At 54.7% G+C, this 18,062-nt stretch overlaps 1 protein-coding gene across 2 annotated transcripts; it reads left to right on the forward strand.

Annotated features, from left to right (window-relative positions):
* Positions 1 to 4,752: 4,752 nt before the first annotated feature.
* Gigyf1 (GRB10 interacting GYF protein 1) lies at positions 4,753 to 17,838 on the forward strand. Of its 2 annotated transcripts, XM_042686638.1 has the most exons (26): positions 4,754 to 4,889; positions 9,370 to 9,607; positions 10,125 to 10,265; positions 10,503 to 10,603; positions 10,708 to 10,843; positions 10,922 to 11,017; positions 11,098 to 11,209; positions 11,305 to 11,413; positions 11,649 to 11,689; positions 11,836 to 12,006; positions 12,181 to 12,428; positions 12,531 to 12,639; positions 14,411 to 14,548; positions 14,654 to 14,745; positions 14,876 to 15,047; positions 15,158 to 15,324; positions 15,432 to 15,532; positions 15,611 to 15,727; positions 15,816 to 15,916; positions 16,003 to 16,085; positions 16,170 to 16,310; positions 16,397 to 16,621; positions 16,788 to 16,978; positions 17,067 to 17,397; positions 17,465 to 17,594; positions 17,689 to 17,838. In XM_042686638.1, exons 4-26 carry the CDS (start codon positions 10,569 to 10,571, stop codon positions 17,739 to 17,741), a joined length of 3,099 nt encoding a protein of 1,032 aa, XP_042542572.1. In that variant the 5' UTR covers positions 4,754 to 4,889; positions 9,370 to 9,607; positions 10,125 to 10,265; positions 10,503 to 10,568; the 3' UTR covers positions 17,742 to 17,838. The 2 variants fall into 2 exon arrangements, with proteins under 2 accessions (XP_042542573.1, XP_042542572.1); XM_042686639.1 differs by lacking the exon at positions 17,689 to 17,838 and having other exon boundaries at positions 4,753 to 4,889; positions 17,462 to 17,535.
* Positions 17,839 to 18,062: the final 224 nt, after the last annotated feature.

Genomic DNA, 18,062 nt, shown 5'->3' on the forward strand with positions numbered 1-18,062 from the left:
AAAAAGCTCAGGGACAGTGTCCAGGCCCAGAATTCAAGCCCCACGACTGACAAAAAATTAATAAGTAAAAAAAAATAAATAAGGCTAGAAGTACAGATCAAGTGATAGCCAGCTAACTAAGTAATCTTGGGCCTTTGTGATGAAATCCCAGTACAGCCCCCCAAAAGGGCTTTATTGGAGCCAGGTTCTGGTGGTGCTCACACCTATAATCCTAGTTACTCAGGAGGCTGAGATCTGAGGATTTCAGTTCAAAGCTAGCCCAGGCAGGAAAGTCTGTGACACTATCTCCTATTAACCACCAGAAAACTGGAAGCTAGCCTTAAGTGAAAGAGCTCAGGTACAGTACCCAGGCCCTGAATTCAAGCCCCATGACTGACAAAAGAAAAAAAAAGTATATTATTGGCAGAGACAGGTAAAGTACACAGCCCAGAAACACAAGCACAATAAACTTATTTTCCTTTTGTGCCAATACTAGGGCTTGAACTCAGGGCCTAAGCACCATCCTTGGCTTTTTCACTTAAAACTGGCTGGCACTCTACCACTTGAGCCACTGCTCCACTCTGGCTTTTTGCTGGTTAATTGGAGATAAGTGTCTTCTAGATACTTCTAGATAGCTGGGCGCCTGTAGCTCACACCTGTAATCCTAGCTACTCAGGAGGCTGAGATCTGAGGATCACAGTTCAAAGCCACCCCGGGCATGAAAGTCCGTGAAACTCTTATCTCCAATAAACCACCAGAAAACCGGAAGTGGCGCTGTAGCTCAAGTGGTAGAGCGCTTGTCTTGAGCTGAAGAGCTAAGGGACAGCGCTCAGGCCCTATAACCAAAAAAAAAAAAAAAGTATAGATACTTCTAGACACTTCTAGACTACCTGAGCTGGTAAGCTGGTCTCAACTCTCAATCCTCAGATCTGTCAGCCTCTTGTGTAGCTAGAATTACAGGTGTAAGCCACAAGTGCTGGGCTAGCCAGTCCTGGGCTTGAACTCAGACCCTTGGCACTATCCTGAAGCTTTTTTGCTCTAGGATAGTGCACTACCACTTAAGCCACAACTATACTTCCAACGAGATGCTTTTTGGAGATTAATTGGAGATAAGAGTCTCACAGACTTTCCCACCCTGGCTGGCTGCAAACTATTGATCCTCAGATCTCAGCCTCTTGAATAGCTAGACTTATAGATGTTAGCATAGTTACCTGGCTCATGATGATTTTTTGTCGTTGTTGTTGTAGGTCGTGGGGCTTGAACTCTCAGCCTGGGTGTTGTATATCAGCTCTTCAGCTCATGGTGAGCACTCTAACACTTGAACCATAGCAATACTTTCTGGTAGGTTAGTAGAGAGAAGAATCTCATGGACTTTCCTGTCTGGGCTGGCTTTGAACAGTGATCCTCAGATCTCAGCCTCCTGAGTAGCTAGGATTACGGGTGTGAGCCACTGGCTCCTGGTTTGAAATAACACTTTAAGTAGAACAAGAACTGAAGCTGAATAATACAAGCGTATGGTAGATATGAATCTAAAATCTGGAACCATAAGACATGAAGATGAGCCAGGTGTTGGTGGCTTAGGCCTGTAATCATAGCTAATCAGGAGGCTTAGATGTGAGCAAACCCCAAGCAACACTGCCTCCTGCAAGGCAGGTGCATTTTGTCCCAGCTAGACCAAATCCTACTAGGTAGGTTATATCTGACTTGTTCATTGCTCATTGGTGACACTGCTAGTGGAATGTAATTAATTTTAATGTCTGATTATTAACAACACACAGATTATGAATTTTCACTACTGAGAGTGTGTATGTGTGTATGTTTATAGGTAAAGAACTTTTTGTTGTTTGGGGTTTTTTGGTGTAGGTCCTGGAGCTTGAACTCAGGGCCTGGATGCTATCCCTGAGATTTTTTTGCTCATGGATAGGACTGTGCTCCACTGCTTGAACCACAGCTCCTCTACCAGTTTTTCAGTGATTTTTTTGTTAGTTGTGGGACTTGAACTCTGGGCCTGAGTGCTGTCCCTGACCTCTTCAGCTCAAGGCAAGTGCTCTTCCACTTGAGCCACAGCGCCACTTCTGGTTTTCTGGTGGTTAACTGGAGATAAGAGTCTCACGGACTTTCCTGCCCATGCTGGCTTTGAACCTTGATCCTTAGATCTCAGCCTCCTGAGTAGTTAAGATTACAGGTGTGAGCCATGACCACAAGGATGTTTTATTTATTTTTAAATTTAAGTAGTTGTACAATTCAGCAAGTTAGATTGTGAGTAAAATGTGTCTAAAGCATCTTATGAAGATGTTTTGCAGCCAGGCGCTGGTGGCTCACACCTGTAATGCTAGCTACTCAGGAGGTTGAGATCTGAGGATTGAGGTTCAAAGCCAGCCTGAGCAAGAAAGTCCATGAGACTCTTTTTTTTTTTTTTTTTTTGTCGGTTGTGGGGATTGAACTCTGGGCCTGGGCGCTGTCCTTCAGCTCTTCAGTTCAAGGCGAGCGCTCTACCACTTGAGCTACAGTGCCACTTGCAGTTTTCTGGTGGTTTATTGGAGATAGGAGTCTCACAGTCTCTCCTGCCAGGGCTGGCTTTGAACCATGATCCTCAGATCTCAGCCTCCTAAGTAGCTAGGATTACAGGCGTGAGCCACCAGCGCCCGGCTTCCATGAGACTCTTATCTCTAATAAACCACCAATAAACTGGAAGTGGCCCTGTAGCTCCAGTAGTAGAGCGCTAGTCTTGAGCTGAATAGCTGAGGGACAGCGCCCAGGCCCAGAATTCAAGCCCCACGACATGGCATTAAAAAAAAAAAAATTTGTCAAACTTTTCTTTCTTAAAATTCTGGAGTTTGGGGGCTGGGAAGGTGGCTCAGTGGTAGAGTGCTTGCCTTGCATGCATGAGGCCCTGGGTTTGATTCCTCAGCACCACATAAGCAAAAAGAAAAAGGCCGGAAGTGGTGTTGTGGCTCAAGAGGTATAGCGATAGCCTTGAGCTGAAGAGCTGAGGGACAGCGCCCAGGCCCAGAGTTCAGGCCCCACGACTGGACCCCCCCCCCAAAAAAAAAAGAATTCTGGAGTTTGAAGTTATGGCCTGGGGCTTGTTTGGCAAGCACTCAACCACTTCAGTAAGCTACACCCCAGCCATAAAAACTTAGTTATGCAAATACATAAGTTTTGACACTTAGTTATTTGATAAAGGCTCATTACTGAACAATTGAGTTTAAGATAGTCTTATCTCTTGACTTAAAAAACAACTAGCAGAACCTGACATTAAAGTGGGGGGGGGGGGGGGAGAGAAACTGAGGGTGTGGCTCAAGTGGTAGTGCAAGGCCAGAGTTTTAACCACAAAACCAGTAAAAGATTAAAAAAAAAAGGGGTGGGGAACAGGACACTAGAATCACCCCTGTAATACTAGCTACTCTGGAGATTGAGACCTGGAGGATGGGGAGATTTAACGCTGGGGGAGGGGGGTATTGGGGGAATGCAGAAAAGTCTGCAAGACTCCAACGAACCAGCAAAAGCAGCTGGACTAGAGATGTGGCTCAAGTGGTAGAGCACCAGGCTACCAAGGGCAAAAAAATCTGAGTTCAAACTCCAGTACCACTGGAAAAAAAAGTTAAATGAACTAAGAACCCCAGTAAACCCCCCAAAATAAATAGCTTTTTTTCCCCTTTGTCAGTAGGGGGGCTTGAACTCTGGGCCTGGGAGCTATCCCTGAGTTCTTCAGCTCAAGGCCAGTGCTCTACCACTTGAACCACAGCACCACTTCTGGTTTTCTGGTGGTTAGAGATAAAGGGTCTAATAGCCTTTCCTGCCCGGGCTGGCTTTGAACCTCGATCCTCAGGTCTCAGCCTCCTGAGTAGCTACGATTACAGGCGTGAGCAACAAAAGCTTTTGAGTCAGGAAAAGAAGCTGTCATGAGCTTATAGACTATTCTAGAAGTGTTATGTGACTAAAACTTCAATTTTACTGACTTAAGTGGTGCTGGGAGTTGAATTCAGGGTCTCACTGGTCCTAGGCCAGCAGCGGAAGCTGCAGTTACACCCTAGTCTCCGATGCATTTTTCTCTGTGTGTGCAATTATTGGAGCCTGACCTCAAGGCCTTGCTCTGTCCGTTTTTCCTCTCGAGGCTGAGGCTCTAACCCCTTGAACCACAGCTCCACTTACGGCTTTTGGCTGGTTCACCGGAGACAAGGGTCTCCTAGACTTTTACTTCCCGGGCTGGCTCCGAGCCGGGATCGCAGCCTCCTCAGCCCAGTTGGGAGTGAGCTCATGGCGCTCGGTTTCCAGTTGGGAAGTTTTGTCTCCGGCAACCTGGGCGGACTCCCGGGAGGCGGCGGGCTGGCGGGCAGGGCCCGCGGGGAGCTCGGCCAGGGCCGCGGCCGGCGCGCGCAGGTCCTCCCCCCCCCTCCTCCCCCGCCCCGGCTCCCTCCACGCCTCCCCTGGAAGTCCCGGACACCGCTAGGGCGCGGGGCGTCACGTGTCCGCCGAGGTCACGTGGTGCCGGCTGGAGGGGGCGGGGCGGGGAGGCCGAGCCTCTCGGGCACGCGCCTGGCCGGGCGTGCGGCCGGAGCGCGGCGGCGGCGGCGGCGTTGGAGGGGGCGGCCCCGCGTCCGCGTCACGTGGTACAAGGCGGGCAGCCATCTTGCTACAAACACAAACACAGAGGAGCGGCCGCCGCGGGAGCGCCAGCGCCCCCTCCCCTCCCCCCGCCGCCGCCGCCGCCGCCGCCGCCGCCGCCGCCGCTCCCCCTCCTCCTCCTCCTCCTCCTCGCCTTCCTCCTCCTCCTCCTCCTCCTCCTCCTCCTCCTCCTCCTCTCCCTCCTCTCTCCTGGCCCGCCGCGCGCCGCTCGCCGCTGCCACCGCCACCACAGCCACCACCACCAACGCCCGGGACCGGACCCTCGCGCCGTCCCCCCCGCGGTAAGCGCTGCCCCCGCACCCCGCCCCGGAGCGGGCCCGGCCCCGCGGCGCGGCCCCCGCCTCCCCGCCGGCCGGGCCTCGCGGCCCCGGCGCCCCCGCCCCGCGCACCTGGCGCCCCCTGAAGGGCGCGCCGTCCTCCGGCCCGCGCCCTCCACCCCCGAGCCCCAACGGTCGCCCCTTTGGGGGGGGGTCCCTTCCACGCCCGCCGGGCACCCTCGACCCCGGCGCCCTCCCCGCCCCGCACGCTTCGGGGCTGGGGTCCCCCCTCGCGCCGTGCGTGCGCGCCCCGCGCGCTCCTCCCCCCCAGGACCCCCAATGGGGTCCCCCCCCCCCTCAACGTGCCGCCGCGTCCGAAGCGGAACGAGTTGGGCCTTGCAAATCGCACCAGCTCTTGGACCAACATGGAAGCTGCCCCTGGGTCCCCGTGCACCCCGCCTGGACTGTGCATCTGCGTCTCCTGCCTTACACGCGATCACCTTAGTGCTTGGTCATGGGGGGGGGGGAGGTCCCCCCTTCTTTTCCCCTCCTCTGCCGGTTGTCCAGCTGCGCGAAACACTTGCCTTACACGGGCTGTTGCCCCGTCTGTCAGCATGCCCCAGGCCCTTCCCACCTCCGGCCCCCTGATGCACCCCTGGCCCCCCGTACACTTCATTGCGTTTCTGTAATGTTATTTTGCAAGAAACTTGAAAGAGAGCTGTATTTACCTTTCTTCTTTCACCAAGTCCTTACTAGAGTTCCCAGTCAACTTCCACATCTGTTTCTTCCCAGTGCCCAGCACTGGGAGACGCTAAATAAATTCTTCTTGGCTGGTTCTTTCCACGCAGGCCAGTCTCAAGTTCACTTCTTGCTTTTCGTACACCACCACACAGCCTCCTTATGCCAGCTTCCATTCAGCTCCACCTCCCCAACCCCTACCTGAACCCAGTAAAATGATTACAATTTGTAGAGTTGGGCCTCAGCCACCCACCTTACCTACCTCTCCATCTAATGCAACTATGCAACTCCAGGATATCCATAGTTCTACCGTGCGTGTGTGTGTGTGTGTGTGTGTGTGTGTGTGTGTGTTTGCGTGTTTGCATATGCGTGCACACATAGCTACAGGTACTGGGGCCTGAACTCAAGACCCGGGTGCTGTCCTTTAGATTTTTCAGTCAAAGGCTGGTGCGCTATCACTTGACCCACAACTCCACTTCTTGGCTTTTTGGTGCTTATTGGTAAGAGTCTCTTGGACTTTTGTGCACAGACTGGTTTCAAACTGAAATCCTTAGCTTTCTGAGTAGTAAGGATTTAGGTATGAGCCACCAGCACCCCAGCATGGTTCCACATTTTACTTTCTATAGTGTAGGAATTCGGTCTTGGTCCTCTTGTTGGGAAGGGCTCCAGGCTGCTCTGGATTTGGTTTTTCTGTCATTGCCTAGCAGAGTCTGAGTCTGGTGGGTCCCAGATGGTAATTACAGTCAGGTGGTTTGTGTGCTCGATTGCTGGACTGCTTTTGTCAGCCTGGGGACACATTTGTATTGTCATTTGATGCACTAGGATCCCCCTGTTTGTTCTTGCATGGACTCTGGTTGGAGTTTGGGATGGTAGCTCCCACTTTAGAGAAGAGGCAACTACGTGAAAGACTGAACAAGTCTTAAGTTAAAATAGGGGTCTTCTAATTCATACAGAATCTTCTCCAGGCTTAGTGTTGGCACAGGGACTCTTGTGGGGAGCTTCAGTCTGCCTTTCTAGTTTTCCTTCACTAGAGCCCAGGCTGGGTACATGAGTGCAAGGGATCAAATGAAATAAAGTCTGAAAGTGCTTTGAAGACTGGACTAGTCCACAGTCACCAAGAGGTGGGTGGTGTTCGTCCTCGAGGCAGTGCAGGGGGGAGGAGATGTTGGGGGAACCTCAGAACCTGCAGCTTTTTTTTTTTTTTTTTTTGGTGTTGTAGGGCTTGAACTGGGGTGTGTGTGTGTGTGAAGGAATCCTGGGTATTGCCCCTGAGCTTTTTTTTTTTTTTTTTTTTTTTTGGTCGGTCGTGGGGCTTGAACTCTGGGCCTGGGCGCTGTCCCTGTGCTCTTAAGCTCAAGGTGAGAGCTCTACCACTTGAGCTACAGCACTACTTTTGGTTTTTTGGTGGTTTATTGGAGATAAGCGTCTCATGGGCTTTCCTTGTCTGGGCTGGCTTTGAACCATGATCCTCAGATCTCAGTCTCCTGAGTAGTTAGGATTACAGGCGTGAGCCACCGGTGCCCGGCTGTCCCTGAGCTTTTTTGTGCTCAAGACTAACACTCTACCACTTTGAGCAACAGCTCCACGTCTGGCTTTTGTGGCAGTTGATTGGAATTAAAGAGTCTCAGGGACTTTCCTGCCCGGGCTGGCTTCAAAGAGCAATCCTTAGATCTCAGCCTCCTGAGTAGGTAGGATTACAACCATGAACCACTGGCACCTGGCATGCCTATAGCTCTTCTGATCAAGCCTCACAATCCTCCTGTCTTTCCATACTGGGACAGGGTCAAATCACCTCTCCGCACTTGTCCCAAATCTTGGGTCATTTTGGACTCTGCCTCTGTTAACATTGCTCCAGATGGGGACCAATTTTAGGGGTGTAGAGTCAGGAATTCATGCTCTGAACTTAGTGTTGGACCACTTATTTTATATGTTTCCCTTCAGACAGTTTCTGAATCCAGCTAACAGGCTCCCTGTCCCTTATGATTATCCCTCAAGCCATTTGGGACCTTGCTGGACCAGCTATTCCTGCTCCCCTTGTCTCCGGCAGGGGGCAGTCTTTTAATAGTTCTGGTGCAAGGGGAGGGGGGCAGAGGTGAGGGGGCCAAGCTGAGGCAGAGCTAGGAGACAAGCTGGGTGGCCCTGGCAGACAGGAGGTGAGAGGAAAGGACACCATCCTTAGTCCTGGCTTGTCTTCATTGCAGGGTGACCAAATGCCAGGCCTTGAGGGTACTTGATGCATGAACGTCAGACCATTGCTATTGTGGGTTGTGAGTTTTTGGTTTTTAATCTGTTTTCTCAGGGATTTCCCTCTGGCAGGACAGCAGACTCTCCTGGGATGGTGTAATTGGAAAAGAAGTGTGTGTTGGTTTCTCTTGCTCTCTGATAAATGCTGAAGAGGGTTTGTGTTACATGGGCTTGTGGAGAAAGGATGGATCTTGGTCTTGGTGCTATGGACATCTACCAGTGGCAGTTCTCTGCCCAGTTGTAAACAGCTATTGTCAAAATGCCCCTTGGGAACAGGATCACCTCTCCCTTTTAACAGCTCCTGGCTTTGAAGTGGTATGTGGACCAGGGCACCCCTGTCAACAGGGCTTGCCTGGTCCCTTCAGTCTGAGGAAGAGGCTAGGCGACCCCTAGCTCCTGTCCCCAGAACATCTGTGGCTGAGTCCAGAACTTTATTTCATGTTGTCTCCCCAAGAAGAGGGGAGCCTGGGCTTTTCTGCCTTCTCTCCTGGTGCCTATCCCCTGCCTCTGCCATGTCCCTGCTCCTCTGCTTGTTTCTTCCTCGTTGAGGGAGAGGAGGGAGTGTCACCCCTTCCATTCCCACCCCTTTCACCCAAGCAGCCTCCCATGCCTGCAGGTCTAGTATGTCCCACCAAGTGAGCAGAGGAGACCTAAACGGCTGTCACAAAGTCTTGTAATGGAAGAAAGGGCCTTTGCAGTGTTTAGGGTGGGAAGAGTTGAGGTATGAAGTGCTTCTCCCCAAATACCTTCCTCCTGTGAGCATGTCTGTTGAGGGTGTATGGAGTCCAGAGCTCCACTGAGTTTGCACTCAGAGCCTGGTGCTTGCAATCACCCCTTTTTTTGCTTCAGTTGTTTTTTCAACAGGGTCTTGGGATTTTCCCCAGGGCTAGCCTTAGATTATGATCCTCCTATATTCACCTCAAAGCTGGACTTTCAGGCATGGATCACCATACTAGCTTGTTGATGGGGATGGAGACCTTGCTAACTTTTTACCTGGATTGGCCTGGAACCAAGATCCTTCTGAACTTTTGTCTTCTCAGTAGCTGGGATTACAGATATGTGCTCCCACCACTCTGATCCCTTAGAAATTATGGTCATAAAATGTATTGCTTCAGCTATTTTCCATTTCCAGAAGTTTTTCCTTGTCTTTGACCTATGCATCACCTCCCGTCCCTACCTCACCTTGCTGCCTCTGTAAATAGCATCCTTTAGAGGTAGTTTGGGGTGTGTGTTGTGACATCACACCCTTCACTGGTCAGATCCCAGGTTTACTTTAAGAACATGAGCCCTGTTCTGTGGCCATGGAGGCCTTGGTGAATGCAGTGGGAAGGGAGCAGTGAGTTTCCCATTGGCACCTCGTGCTGTGTGCTCTGTACAGTTGAGTATCCCCAGTATCTTGTAGATGAGGTGCCCTTACCCTAGTGCCCCGGTGTGGCTCCATTGCCTGTCAGGATTTGCTAATGTTGCAGGTGAGAGCATCTTTCCTAAGCCCTGGTGGAAACCTCTTCTTCCTTCCTTCCAGACTCAGGCGTCTTGGCGTGGACGGCACTGCAGAGGTGCTGCTCCAGCCTCCCCCCCAGCCCTTGACGGACACCTGAGTACCTGGACACTGTCCCTTTCTCCTGTGCTCCTGTCCTTCCCACCTGAATGAGCCTCCTCCCAAGAATCTCCTCCCTTGTTCCTTAGAGGACCCCATCACTGCCATCGCCATTGCCACCACCTCTTTAGGCCCCAGCAACTGACTTGCTTTCTACTTTCTGGTGAGCGAGCTTTCCGATGCTTTCTGGGAGAGTGTCTGTCTGCTATTTTTCACTGGCTTCTTCCCCAGTCCTAGTCCTTGGATGTGCTGTCCAAGCAGCCAGCCAGCCCTGATTTGCTTGTTTTTAAGACAAGTTCTTGCTGTGTAGCCCGGGCAGGCCTCAAGCTCACAGTTCTCCCGCTTTGGCCGCCTAAGCACTTAAATTACAGATGTGTGTTACCATGCCTGGCTCTGGTGTTTTTACTTGAGGAAAGTCATTTAGGTAAATATCCCAGACTTATGCCTAATCCTCAGAACTGACCTTTTCTCTCTGGTAGCTCCAGCACTTTTTCTATGCCAGGAAGGTCCATGCCTGCCTCCGTTGGCCTCCTGACCAGATTCTATGTGCCCTGTCTCTTTCCTTGGTTGGGAGGATGGTGACCTGAGATCTGGCCTAATGTGTCTGGTGTGAGTGCTCTAGACCTGTCCGGCTGTGCAGGACAGTGGCGGGGATTAACTGCCCCCTTCTTCTCCCCAAGGATCTTCCCCAGATGTGAAGGTTCCTCCCCAGCGCTGCTGAGGCTGGACCAGTAGCCAGTGTCCTGGGCCCTAGGTTTACCCCAGCAGCAGCACCTGCCTGAAGAGACTCTGGCCCTCGCTCTTCCCGGGTGAGGCCCCAGGTGAGGCTGGCTGCAGGTGAGCGGCACCCTGTGGAGGAGAAGGGGCTTGAGCTTGCCTGCTTCTCCTCTCTGTCTGCCAGATCCCTTGCCTACCTTGGCTCAGCTTCGGCTACCCCGTGGTATGAGAGGCCTTGTGGCTGGCCTCAATGAGCCCTGTGACAGTGTCCACTGAGGTGGGGGATTAGGACGATGGCCAGTCTGCAGAGGCCGTGTCAGCCTCTGCTCCTGTGTCCACAGGTGTTGGGACAGTCGAGGGCTCCCCTCTCCTCACCCCAGCCTCTGGGAAGAACCCCTAGTACCATAATGGCTGCAGAGACACTCAACTTCGGGCCTGAGTGGTGAGTTGGTGCACTGGCTGGGCTGGAGGAGCTAAGGTGAAGAGCAGAGCCCCTCAACTGGTCTCCCTCCCTCCCTCCCTCCTTTCTTCTCCTGCCTCTGTTAGGCTGAGGGCCCTTTCCCGTGGCGGCAGTGTAGCCTCCCCACCCCCATCCCCTGCAATGCCCAAGTACAAGTACAAGCTGGCCGACTACCGCTACGGACGTGAGGAGATGCTGGCTCTCTATGTGAAAGAGAACAAGGTGTGTGGGGGCACAGGGCGGGCTGGGGAGGATGCCTATGCAGCCAGAGGCCCTGAGCATGTGTCCTCTGCCCCACAGGTCCCCGAGGAGCTGCAGGACAAGGAGTTTTCTGCCGTGTTACAGGAGGAGCCACTGCAGCCCCTTGCCCTGGAGCCTCTGACTGAGGAGGAGCAGGTGGGGCAGGCAGGGACTGGAGGTGGGGGCTGAGGCCAGGAAGTTGGGGTCCTCACTCCCATCCCTGGCTCCCTCCTCAGAGAAACTTCTCCCTGTCAGTGAACAGCGTGGCCGTGCTGAGGCTGATGGGGAAAGGGTCCGGGCCCCCCCTGGCCACCACCCCCCGCGGCAGGGGCAGTACACGGAGCCGAGGTAGAGGACTGGGAGTGGGCACTGTTGGGCCTGTGGTGTCAAGGGGGAGATATGACACTGGCAGGTGTCACGTCCAGGCATCCTACCTTTTCCAGGCCGTGGCCGTGGTGACAGTTGCTTTTACCAAAGAAGCATTGAAGAAGGTGAAGGGGCCTTTGGACGGAACCCCAGGGAGATCCAACGAAGCCAGAGCTGGGATGACAGGTGGGGCTTGGAAGGAGGTGGCACAGGTTGGTCAGTGCAAGATGACCAGAGACCTCCTTTAAGCCCTGGCCATTTCCTGGGCCCTGCCTGCCCATTTTCTTGTGATTGTCTTAGAGTTCCCATGATCGGTATACCCCATTGGGACCCTTTACCCCTACCCCGCCTGTCCCTCGGTCACAGTTCTGAAGGGTAGTAGGGAGGAGGCCTGTGTCTGAACAATGCATTTCTCCTACAGAGGTGAGAGACGCTTTGAGAAGTCAGCACGGAGGGATGGAGGTATGAGAGCTATGAGGGTGGTAGTTGGAGGGGGGATGTCTGGGGTGGGTGGCCCTAGGTAGAAACAGGAGGAGCGTGGAGCAGGCTTCTGTCATAATCTCAGGTTCCATTGTAAGAATCTGGTCCATCTTCCCCCCAACCCCCAGCTCGATCTGGCTTTGAAGAGGGAGGGACTGGCTTGAGGAAGGAGCACGCTCGCTCGGATAGCGAGAACTGGCGTTCACTTCGAGAAGAGCAAGAGGAGGAAGAAGAAGGCAGCTGGAGACTTGGGGCAGGACCCCGGAGAGATGGAGATCGCTGGCGCTCCTCCAGCCCTGGTGAGATTGGGCTGAATGGGGTTCAGAAAGTATCCTATGTATGGGCCCCCCATTATAAGAAGAAGAGGGCAGAAGGCTCCTGGGGTGGGCCTGAGTGAGAGAAGTCCTGGGTGGTTCTTGGGGAGCTTCTGGCTGGACAGGAAGCTGATTTTCCCTCCCCAACTTTGCCTCTAGATGGTGGCCCTCGCTCTGCTGGCTGGCGGGAACATGGGCGGCGCAAGTTTGATTTTGATTTGCGAGGGGAGAGAGGAGGGTGTGGTGAAGAGGACGGGCGGGGTGGGGGAGGCAGCTCTCACCTCCGGAGGTGCCGAGGGCCTGATGGCTTTGATGATGACAAGGATGGGCTCCCGGAGTGGTGCCTGGATGATGAGGACGAGGAGATGGGCACCTTCGATGCCTCTGGGGCCTTCCTGTCTCTCAAGGTATCTGTGCAGTCCCAGGGAGAGCTGGACAGAGGTCGGTGGGAGCCCGTCTGGGTTCCCTGTTCCCCTCCCACCATGAGCTGTCCACCTCTTCCCACACAGAAGGGCCCCAAGGAGTCCATTCCTGAGGAGCAGGAGCTTGACTTCCAGGGCTTGGAGGAGGAGGAGGAAGAGCCTTCGGAAGGGCTGGATGGAGAGGTACCTGAGGCAGGTAAGGCTGCACAGCCAGCCCAAGAGCCTTAGTCTGGGGCTAGGAGGCCCTGGGTTGTGTCGCTGGGCTTGTATTGGCTGCCCACCTACCTGTAAGTTTTGGCTGCTTAGAAACATGGCGCGGAGCACATGGTTAGATGAGGGGAGGAACCTAGAGCAGCAGAGCAGAGCAGCAGGTGAGAAGCCAGCTTGATCAGTATGACCTTTGAAACCCCCTTGCTCTGAAGCCTGGGTGGCACTCCCCTGGCCTGCACATAGCTCTGTGTGATGTTGCAAGACCCACTGATGTCCCACAGCATGGGGCCGTCATGGGGGAGAGCCAGCGTCACTCAGTTTTCAGCTTCATTGCTTGAGCTACAGTTAAAAGGGTAGATACAGGCCTGGGAATGTGGCTTAGTGGTAGAGTGCTTGCCTAGCATGCATGAAACTCTGGGTTCGATTCCGCAGTACCACCACATAAACAGAAAAGGCCAGAAGTGGCACTGTGGCTCGTGTGATAGAGCCTTGAGCAAAAAGAGGCTTAGAGACAGTGCCCAGGCCTTGAGTTCATCAAGCCCTAGGACTGGCAAAAAAAAAAAAGTTCATGAACAATGTCCAGGCCCTGAGTTCAAGCCCTGGGACCTCCCCCCCCCCCAAAAAAAAAAAAAAAATATGCACTGCTAGCACTCAGGTGGCAGCTTTGGGGAGGTCTGCGCCTTGTGCTCTTTTTGCTTGGCTTTTTTTACTCATGAGTGCCACTCCACCACTTGAGCCACAGCTCCATGTCTAGCTTTTTACTGTTAATAGGAGAAAAGAGTCTCATGGACTTTTTCTGCCAGGGCTGACTTTGAACTACAGTTCCTAGATCTCACTTTGAACTACAGTTCCTAGATCTCAGCTTCCAGAGTAGTTAGGATTATAGATTTGAGCTACTTGTGCTTGCTCTAGTTTTTCTACTAGTAATTGTAGATAGAACACTTTGGAACTTTTCTTCTCAAGCTGGCTGTGAGCCATCCTCAGATTTTAGCTAGGGTTAGGTGCTTAGCTGTTGTTGTTGTTGTTGTTTTTCAGTCCTGGGGCTTGAATTCAGGGCCTGGGCACTGTCCCTGAACCAGTCTGTGCTCAAGGCTTAGAACTCTACCACTTGAGCTGTCGCTCAAGTGGTAGAGTGCTAGCCTTGAGCTGAAGAGCTGAGGGACAGCACTCAGGCCCAGAGTTCAGGCCACACGGCTGACCAAAAAAAAAAAAGAACTCTACCACTTGAGCCATAGCGCCCCTTCTGTCTTTTTCTGCTTATGTGGTACTGAGGAATCAAACCCAGGGCTTTGTGCATGCAGGGCAAGCACTCTACCACTAAGCCACATTCCAAGCACTATTGGTTTGTTTTCATATGCAGTACTAAGGTTTAAACTCTGGTCCTTGTGCTTGCTGGGAAAGTTCTCTACCACTTGAATCATGCCTCCAGCCCAGAGTTCATTTTTCAAGTAGGCCCTCACTCACTATGCATTTTACTTTTGTACCTAAGCCAGCTTTGGATCTTCATCTTCCCATCTACACCTCCTGTGTATCACAGGCATCACCTGCCATGACTGGCTTGTTGGTTGAGATAGGCTCTTACTAATCACCCACCACCACCACCACCACCACACACACACACTGGGGTAGCCTTGAACCATGAAACCATGAGCCTCTTATTTTTCATCTCTTAAGTACCTAGGATTATAGGCATGAGCTACTATGCCCAGCCTCCTCCTCTTCAGTTTTGAGTTTTGGAAATTACCCTTCTCTTCCAGGTGGGAAGGAGTTGACCCCTTTGCCTCCTCCAGAGGAGAAGTCTAGCTCTTCATCTCCACTGCCCACCCTTGGCCCCCTCTGGGCAGCAAATGGAGCTGGGGACGAAACTGTAGATAAAGAGCTCCCTGCCAGTGAAGGTAGACGGGTCGTGCATGTGTGTGGCTGCTGTGGTGTTGTATGCTCCCTCCTTGGGTGAGAGGGGCCCTGTCCTTGCCTCCCTGCTCATGTGTCTTCACTCCTAGGAAATGATGTTCCTCTGAGTCCTGGGGTGGGCTCACCCCCTGGGCCACCAGGAGACCTGGAGGATGAGGAAGGCTTGAAGCACCTGCAGCAGGTGGGCTCCTTCAGGGTACAGGGCACCCCTGTCTGTCTGACCCTGCCCCAGGTTCCATACTTGGCACTCTGTTCTCTTGACCCCGGCCTGATGCTGGTGGGGTTGAGAGGCAGCTGAACCTCTCTTTCAGGAGGCGGAGAAGCTGGTGGCCTCGCTGCAGGACAGCTCCCTAGAGGAGGAGCAGTTCACAGCCGCCATGCAGACCCAGGGCCTGCGCCACTGCACGGCCGCCCCTGCCCTGCCCCTCAGCCACGGCGCTGCCCGCAAGTGGTTCTACAAGGACCCCCAGGGGGAGATCCAAGGTAGCCATGGAGGCCAGGGCCACTGGGTCTGGGCCTGTTCAGATGACTGTGGTGGGCCCTTTGATCCCAGTGGTTTTTTTTTTCTTCTATCCCTTACTGCCTTGGTTCAGGCCCCTTCACAACCCAGGAGATGGCAGAGTGGTTCCAGGCTGGCTACTTCTCCATGTCCTTGCTAGTGAAGCGGGGCTGTGACGAGGGTTTTCAGCCTCTGGGAGAGGTGATCAAGATGTGGGGCCGTGTGCCCTTTGGCCCTGGCCCCTCGCCACCCCCACTGCTGGTGAGCTAGGGCCCTGTAGGTTGCAAGGGGATGCGGGTGGCAGCGGACCTGACCCTCTTGCCGTCTGGGTGCTGGGCATGCTCACATGGGCGCTCGTGTCTGCCCAGGGGAGCATGGACCAGGAACGGCTGAAGAAGCAGCAGGAGCTGGCTGCGGCCACCTTGTACCAGCAGCTGCAGCACCAGCACTTGCTTCAGCTTGTCGGCAGGTATGCAGGCTACAGGCCTCGGGTACAGGGCTGGTGGTAAGGTAGTGCAGGTGCTGCCCATGCCCCCTGTGCCCACAGCCGCCAGCTCCCACAGTGTGCACCTCGAGAAAAGGCAGCTATGGGAGACCTGACGCCGCCGCAGCAGCAGCAGCTCACCGCCTTCCTGCAGCAGCTCCAGGCTCTCAAATCCCCCAGGTCTGCGGGTGGTCTCTAGGGGGAGGGGGTGGAGATGAGAAGTGAAGGGTCCAGGCTGCAGTGGCCTGAGTCAGCCTTTGCTCCTCAGAGGTGGAGACCAGAACCTACTCCCGACCATGAGCCGCTCCTTGTCGGTGCCAGATTCCGGCCCCCTCTGGGATTTACATACCTCAGTCTCATCACCCTCGGGTGAGTGGACCCCCCCCACCCCCTCCCCACACAGGGTGAGAGCTGCAGGCCTCAGTGCCCTCTGCAGCTGCCTCTGCCGCACACAGGTGGTGAGACCAGTCTTTGGGACATACCAATTAACTCTTCGACTCAGGGTCCAATTCTAGAACAACTCCAGCTGCAGCATAAAGTAAGTGTGAGGCCAGGGCCCCGGCACGGGCAGGGGGCTGGGTGCAGGCAGTGGGGCCTGGCGCCAAGCCCCTGGCGCTTGCAGTTCCAGGAACGCAGAGAAGCGGAGCTCAGGGCCAAGCGGGAGGAGGAGGAGCGCAAGCGGCGAGAGGAGAAGCGGCGCCAGCAGCAGCAGGAGGAGCAGAAGCGGAGGCAGGAGGAGGAAGAGCTCTTCCGGCGCAAGCAGGCTGGTGTCCCCGCTCTCTCGCTCTCCTGGAGTTAGGCCCACACCAGGGACCAGCAGCCCCCCTCACTCACTGTCTCTTGGCCCAGGTGCGGCAGCAGGAGCTGCTGTTGAAGCTGCTGCAGCAGCAACAGGCGGCAACGGCCCCTGTGCCTGCAGCGCCCGGCTCCCCACCTCCGCCCTGGGCCAGCCTGTCCAAGCAGGGCCTGTCCATGAAGACGCTGCTGGAGCTTCAGCTGGAGGGTGAGCGGCAGCTGCACAAACAGCCCATGGCCCGTGAGTCACTGCGGGCCCAGGCCTCCAACCACCGAGTGGTAAGCTGGACACGACTCCCCTGGCCCTGGGGAACTCCTGGGAAACTTCTGGATTGCCCCTAAGCCAACACTGCATGCTCGTCTGGCTCCCTTCCTCTCTATGCCTTACCTGGCTCTTTTGGGTCTTTTGTTGGAGCCCTCTGACTCACTCTCCCACCTTTTACAGCAACTTGGGGGCCTGGGTACAAACCCCCTGAACCAGTGGGTATCTGAGTCCGGACCACTGTGGGGCGGGCCTGACAAGAGTGGGGGCAGCAGCGGTAGCGGGCTGGGGCTCTGGGAGGACACTCTGAAGAGCAGCGGGAACCTGGCCCGCAGCCTGGGCCTGAAGAACAGCCGGAGCAGCCCATCTCTTGGGTGGGTGCCTGCCTGCGGGGTTGTAGGGCGGGGGAATGGGGGAGTGCGGAGCACTCCCGCTTATCTCTGGCTCCTGTGCCACCCTCAGTGACTCCTACAGCCACTTGTCGGGTAGGCCTGTCCGCAAAAAGACAGAGGACGAGGAGAAGCTGCTGAAGCTGCTGCAGGGGATCCCCAGGCCCCAGGACGGCTTCACCCAGTGGTGTGAGCAGATGTTGCACACCCTGAGTGCTGCGGGCAGCCTGGACGTGCCCATGGCTGTGGCCATCCTCAAGGAAGTAGAATCCCCCTATGATGTCCACGATTATATCCGTTCCTGCCTGGGGGACACGCTGGAAGCCAAAGAATTTGCCAAACAATTCCTGGAGCGGAGAGCCAAGCAGAAAGCCAGCCAGCAGCGGCAGCAGCAACAGCAGCAGGTGAGGTCTGGCGCCCAGAGGAGGGGAAAAGGGCCCTGGGCCCTCTTGATGCACTCTCCTCTCTTAGGAAGCATGGCTGAGCAGCGCCTCCCTGCAGACAGCCTTTCAGGCCAACCACAGCACCAAACTCGGCCCTGGGGAGGGCAGCAAGGCCAAGAGGCGGGCACTGATGCTGCACTCGGACCCCAGCATCTTGGGTGAGTCATGAGGCTGGGCAGGAGCGGAGCTGGGCTTCCCACGCAGGCTACATAGGCTCTGGGGGAGCTGGAACATGCTTCTCCCCTCCTGCAGGCTACGCCCTGCATGGCCCTTCTGGTGAGATCGAGAGCGTGGATGACTACTGACCAGCCAGTCCCACCAGCCCCTGCCTGGGTGAAGGCCGAGGGTGGTAGCGGTGGTGGCGGCGGCAGCAGCAGCAACAGCAGCGGCGGCAGCAGCAGCAGCAGCGTGGATCCTTGGGTCCCCAGCCTGCAGGCTCCCTGTTGGGAGCAGAGGAGGAAGCAGGGGCAGGGTCCCCAGCACTTGTTACAAACCACACGATGCACCTTAACTCACCCACCACGAGGCACTTTACGGATTGGGGGGAAGGAGATTTCCTTTTCTTTTTTTTAAGTGACTGAAGAAAACATTAGGAGAGACAAGTATCCTTTAAGAACTAGACTCTA

This window comes from Dipodomys spectabilis, unplaced genomic scaffold, assembly GCF_019054845.1.
Source record: "Dipodomys spectabilis isolate Male_0828 unplaced genomic scaffold, ASM1905484v1 ptg000098l, whole genome shotgun sequence".
Lineage (NCBI taxonomy): Eukaryota > Metazoa > Chordata > Mammalia > Rodentia > Heteromyidae > Dipodomys > Dipodomys spectabilis.

Coding starts and splice junctions, on each gene's coding strand:
- Gigyf1 (XM_042686638.1), top strand. CDS start 10,569: ATGGCTGCAGAGACACTCAACTTCGGGCCTGAGTG. Junction 10,844..10,921: donor TCTATGTGAAAGAGAACAAG/GTGTGTGGGGGC, acceptor TCTGCCCCACAG/GTCCCCGAGGAGCTGCAGGA. Junction 11,414..11,648: donor AGCCAGAGCTGGGATGACAG/GTGGGGCTTGGA, acceptor TTTCTCCTACAG/AGGTGAGAGACGCTTTGAGA.